Source organism: Thermobia domestica, chromosome 13 (assembly GCF_964235325.1).
Source record: "Thermobia domestica chromosome 13, izTheDome1.hap1.1, whole genome shotgun sequence".
Classification (NCBI taxonomy): domain Eukaryota; kingdom Metazoa; phylum Arthropoda; class Insecta; order Zygentoma; family Lepismatidae; genus Thermobia; species Thermobia domestica.
Genome location: NC_137466.1, coordinates 110213291 through 110219290, shown reverse-complemented (window position 1 = coordinate 110219290; position 6000 = coordinate 110213291). Strand labels below are relative to the sequence as shown.

The window sequence follows — 6000 nt, the reverse complement described above, 5'->3', positions numbered from 1 at the left end:
CGCATATGCCCCACTGAGAACCGGAAATTAGATCATTCGTACAGTGCAGTTTTAGTTATCCACTTCTCTCTAAAAACCTTCAGAACAATCTCACCTTACCTTCATGATCGACACCGATTGACAAACATACTTGTCAACTCAAATATTTAAGAATTAATGTTACTCACATACAGAGGAAAGACTGAAATGAAAATTCTGGTTTTACGTCCACAAGTATCCTTTGCAGGGTAAAGGAGACGGATGATTAATGGAAGCAAATAATAATGTGGGAGGAGGAAACACGGATGTCGTCCACCACATTCACCTTACAGAAATCTATCAGGAACCTCTCACACTAGAGATGAGTGCTCTACCACTAAGCCACCGTGCAGAGGAAATACTGATTTGATCACAGAATATATATTTCTAAATCGATGATGCGTACCTGGCAAATATCCTTCTTATTTTGCCACAGCCGATAGTAATTACCAAAAATTAGCTATTAAAAATAGAAACCAGGTACTCATCAATGTAAAAGAAATATTTGCCATTTACTGATGGACGTCATATGATACGTATCAAATAAATAACCTATCTACCCTTGTATTCCATAACGAATTTCTTATTCGTGCATAATATTGGTCCTTCTCTGACCTTAGTCTCTTTTTAAAATGCAAGTTAGAATTAGTGTTGAGGAAGATGTAAGAATAAACGGAAAGTCTTCCAAACTAAGCATAATTCTTATAGAATGCTTTGTTCGTCTGTCTATCGTGTATCAGAGGAAAATTGGTACGATATCGAGCTTGCTTTTATTTAATCGGTTCAAGGTCCCATTTGCTAACCTATTTAAACCAAAATTAGTAAAAATTATTCATTTCCAGTTTGTCGCCATAGAACATGGTAGTTGGTGGCGACAACTAGCTTTTGGAATCGAGGCAATGTCTGAAGAAAGATATTTTCACCCGCATTCGAGACGGTAGAAATTTACTACTCCTTACGGTATATTCATCTCCATAGAGCCAAAACAGTAAGAGTAAGTAAGTAATGACTTTGATCTTGTCCCTCTGTTGCAAGCAAGTACTACTACCAATTTCGGTACTGAATTGCTATAGTTTAGAAGTTTACCGTAGTTTTACACTGAAACGAAACTCGTACTCATAATTCTCATGTTCTTAGTTTTATTATATTGAAATTACACAAAAGAAAATTGCTAATAAGTTTCCAGCCCCGGGTTCGATTAACAAGCCTTCTAATTCTCGATGCAGAGAAGGAAAAGAAATATTAGCAGCCACGGTTGAACACATGAGCTACAAATCCGCAAGCGCTCTATTTCTTACGTTGCCTTTGTAGAAAATTTGTTCTCTGTTCAAAACCGCATTTTGTTTAGGCAAATGTGACTGAAGATGAGACTGTGACTAATACTTCGATGTTACGCTTTCTGCAAGCACAAAAGGAGCAATTTCATGCAAGCCAAATTTTCCCTTATAACTTACGTAAAACATTAAATTGAACTAAGTTTGCAAGGATGTGTAACTTACCATGGTTACAACACTGAATATGCAAACCAGATACAAGAATTTACTATCATGAAGCGTATTATCTAATGATTTAATTCGTCTTATCTGTTACAAGGAACTCGGAACATTTTATTCTCCCCCTTTCTCATATAATACATACACTCAATAGTAACTTCAGAAATGAATAAAAAAACATCGTACGCTTTTAATTTTGTTTATTTATCATATCATTTACAGGTTTTAGGCAATGCTACTCGCATTTGACGCAATTCTGGGCCACAAATCTGCACATTCTTTCGCTACAGGACCCGTTATTGCAGAACCTGAAAAAATAGAACAGAACCAAAAAGTTAGAACTTTTCACATTGCTTGTACGCACATGTATATGTATATAACTACATAATAAACACTTTTCTTTAATAAATAAATAAATAAATAAATAAATAAAAAAATACAGATCTTAAGTAAGTGCATAGTAATTTTTCCTGTTCCGATGGATTTTATACTCCTCATGGTTGCTGAAGTCTTCACCAGGTATGATGGTTTTAGAGAACTGAACTTTAATTTTAACTGTAGGAATCCCCAGAGGGTGGCGGGAGCTCCTCGAACCCACAAGATGATTTTTTTGTTTAAAAATTCCAACAAAATGTTAATAGTAAATTCTTTTTTAGTTGCAGTTACTTAGGCAATTTAGTAAGTAAAGTATGTATTTAATCATACTGGCTAACCAGGCCAACAGTTTTGTACTATTGGTGGCAGCTGAGTCCTTTTTATGAATTATACTAACTCAGGAAGAATACTGTAGCTTACTATAGAGAAATAAATCTTGTCTGCTTTATGTACGAGAGCACATGTACTCTTATGGGCTAAGAAAATTTAAAATAACTACCTTTAATTATATAAAAATATTACTGAGTGGGTTCGATTCTCTCCCCCCCCCCCCAAATCTCGGAGAAGACCTAAAACCTAAAACAACATGGGATTTCTAGGGTTAATATCTCATTCCTCGAAGTTCCTCTGTGAGATCGGTTAATCTTAAGTATTCAGATATAAACTGAACAAAACTCACTCGTTCTGAATCTGTCACACTTGAATATAACCTAATTAACAACTATTCATCTTAAAACATGAGAATACTAACAGATTCAACGCCAAGTTCAACATATTTGTCGATTAAAAGAAAAATCACTACGAACGTAAGGTACTTATTATTACTGCATGTAACCAAAGCCCTTTCATAGACAATAACTTGCCTATGTATAAATCTGTCATGTTAAACATATCGGGGCGATGGTATTTGATACACTGAAGTATAGTCGTAGGAGGGCTGCAGAGCATGGATAACGAATGGCAGTAAACTATGAGTATTTAAAATTATAGTCGTCTTGGAATGATTAAAAAGAATTCCGTTGAACAATGTATTCTCAATTCCGTAGGTTGTAAATTTAACGTATTATAAAGAGAAAGGAACATTAGTAACAGATAAAGGGACAATATATAATTATGAGAGTTTTAATTCAACTTTCAATTCATATTAAATTGCTACTTTTTTCTTCTTCTGAAATTAAGCATGAAGTGATGTACGTACGTACGTACTATGAACCTGAACATAATATTAGTCGTCATGAAGGTGTGACTTGACCATCATGTTGCAACTTTTCTGTGTGACCTCAGGTATCAGAGTATTTACTCAAAGGATGCCAAGGAAGCAAAATCACCGAAAGCCCCTTGCATTAAAAGCTTTGGTGCCTGTGTTTTTTAATTTCTTTACTTTTTTTCATTACAATTACCATATTACCTGTAATGGATGCCCCCCCCCCCCCCTGCGCTATCATTGCTGGCTTCCTTCTATGTCTTGAACATACTGACCGTAAACCCGATCACATCACGGATATTATGACAGAATTGACAGAATGCGACATGTGTTTAAGCTTCGAATTTTTGCATATTTTCTTTCTTGATATGGTATCGATATGCTCTGATAATAGATATTAGTTGCATATGGTTTTACAACTGAAACAGCTGAGTTTTGTAGCGCATATAATCCATATTTGGGAGGTCAGTGCGTATTTCTACCCTTCATTGCTTATAAAAACGTAATTCACTGAATTAAGTTCTTCAGTTTTTAAAAATTACATTCATTAAAATCAGTTTCTGGTCAAAGGAACTTGTTCATAGGACAGATGACCTTTAATTCTTAATAGTTATTTATCAACTGAAATATCGGCGTAGAATGTACAAGATTATGTGAAGAAAAAAGGTGGATAAATCATATATTGAAACCAAGCAATACGTGTTACATTTCTGGCAGCTAACAGCTAATTTTAACAGCAGCAATATTTTTTATTGTAGGAATATAATTTGATAACGAATTCGCCCGGAATTTCTTATAATGTTAGTATGTGTATAATCGGGAAAGACATATATATATGGCAAATCTCATGTCAAAAGAGCAGTACATAAGAACAATAAAACGAAAAATAAAACTTTCTTGTCCATTTAGCAACATTTTGTTTTACTCACTCTAATTTTCGTATATATTATTCTTTTCCTATGAAATTTGCCACAAATAGACATTTCCCGATTATACACATAGTATCAGTATTAAAAGCACCCTGCAAAATCATTATCAAATTATATTCTTACAAGAAGACAGTTATAGATATGCGACAATCATTTTGGACATGAATGTACATAGGGGCTGAGATCAGTAACGCCAAAACACAAGTTTTTCCTAAAATAATCAGAATTTGCAGTCGTGTTTGATGTAGCAACTTTTGAACGTTTAGAATTATAAGCATTCATCGGTTGATGGAAGAGCTCTTGATTGATAAGATACAAATTGTGTGAGAGTATCTTATATAAGAACGTATAATTATTATATATATTTTACTACGTATCACTATTAGTTGCCAACAATGCGATTTTTCTCTACTTAATATTATCGTATGTATGATTGTTTTATTGTTTGTGTACTGTACTTGGAATTATAAATGGCCTATTAGTCTGTAATGTCCAATTATTATTATTATTATTAATAATAATAATAAATTATTGCAAGTATTCCATACGCTCAAGTAAAAAAAAAAAAAAAAAAAAAAATCACAATCAATGGAGACGATTGGGATACCCTAATAATACATAAGATTTTATCGTCAAAATCAACATTTTTTTACGTGATATAAACTTAAAAACTTTTGTATGTACATATATGAAAATGCGCAATATAGGGTGGATTTTACTGTCTTACTCTTGATGAATTGCAACTCTAAACATATTTTTACATTAAAAGTTATTGTGGTACAAACTGCAGCCAAACGAATAGATTCACAATGTTGTTTAAATTCAATGGTAGAAGCTTCGCTACGATCGCTTCAACCAATAAATCTTATAACAGCAAGTGGAAAATACTCCACCCTTTTGCTCGGCCATACCTAGCCCTCAGAGTGAAGTAATATTTCAAACTCTATTCAAAATTCTAAAAACGAGACATACTGTTACAATCTTCAACCATCCTTCGCAGTTCTTTGCATAACAGTGTCTTTAGGTTGTTAATAAGTCGTCGGTAGATTGACACAACGATGTATCTCACTTTTATACAAAACTGACTTAGGCCTATTTTTATGCCGTCTTTATTAGCTTTAACTGATAAAATCACGAATCTCAATTCCAAATGACAAAATTATTCCTTGTGAAAGTTACTTGTATGATACTCCGACAACGCACAGAAAAATTGATTTCTTTCTCTCCTAAAAAGTTAACAAAATTGAGAAACATCGGTATGCCAGCCGATCGACAAAGTGAGAAGAAATACACCGATCCAAAGCTTTTGCAGATCAGAAAGTAAGAAGTGGAAATGATCAGTGGATACACCTAAGCAGAATCAGTGATACATCTTTATGATGATTACAATTGATTTTGATCACTTTCTAAGTTACGTCGTTTAGTATCTGAAAACTACAAAGACAGCAGGGAAGCTCCCGAAAGTGTAAAGAGATTGAAAGTGGATGTGTTTTACTGCAAAAGCTTTTTGCATCCGTCAATATCTAAAATTCAAAAAGATCTGGCATGAAAGAATAAATAAGATGGAAACGAAAAATGCGTTCAGTGACTAGACAGGGGATGTAACACAGAAGGAAACAAGAATTAAGTATAAGCACTCGGACAATCACAATGCGGACAGGACATGACGGTAACGAAGAAACAAAAACTTGAGGCGTCATTCGATGGTCATTTCCAAGCAGTGTTGGTAAGTGCTTGTAGGACAAAGTCAGCTCGAAGCTAACAATGATTACGCCAATTCACAAGCAGATGTTTAATGCTTTGTCTAGCCCCACAAGCCACACATGATAGTGGGTCTTCGCTATGAAGTAGAAATCCTTGTATTAAGTGTGAATGTCCAATGCGAAGTCGAGTTAGAATTCGTTTCTCCTATCGAGACTTGAGCTGGTGGTCCAGACACCTTCAAGTGCAGGTTTGAGAACATGTGATTTGTTGTTGATAG

At 34.3% G+C, this 6000-nt stretch overlaps 1 protein-coding gene across 1 annotated transcript in view; it reads right to left on the bottom strand.

The window, feature by feature from the left end:
* Nucleotides 1–1694: 1694 nt before the first annotated feature.
* The window catches only part of RpL23 (ribosomal protein L23), a 28222-nt gene continuing 23916 nt past the window's right edge, over nucleotides 1695–6000 (bottom strand). The window contains exon 5 of the mRNA XM_081736241.1: nucleotides 1695–1819. Coding sequence (XP_081592367.1) covers nucleotides 1737–1819 — 83 coding nt within the window. The 3' untranslated portion in view covers nucleotides 1695–1736. The remainder of the gene's footprint in view (nucleotides 1820–6000) is intronic.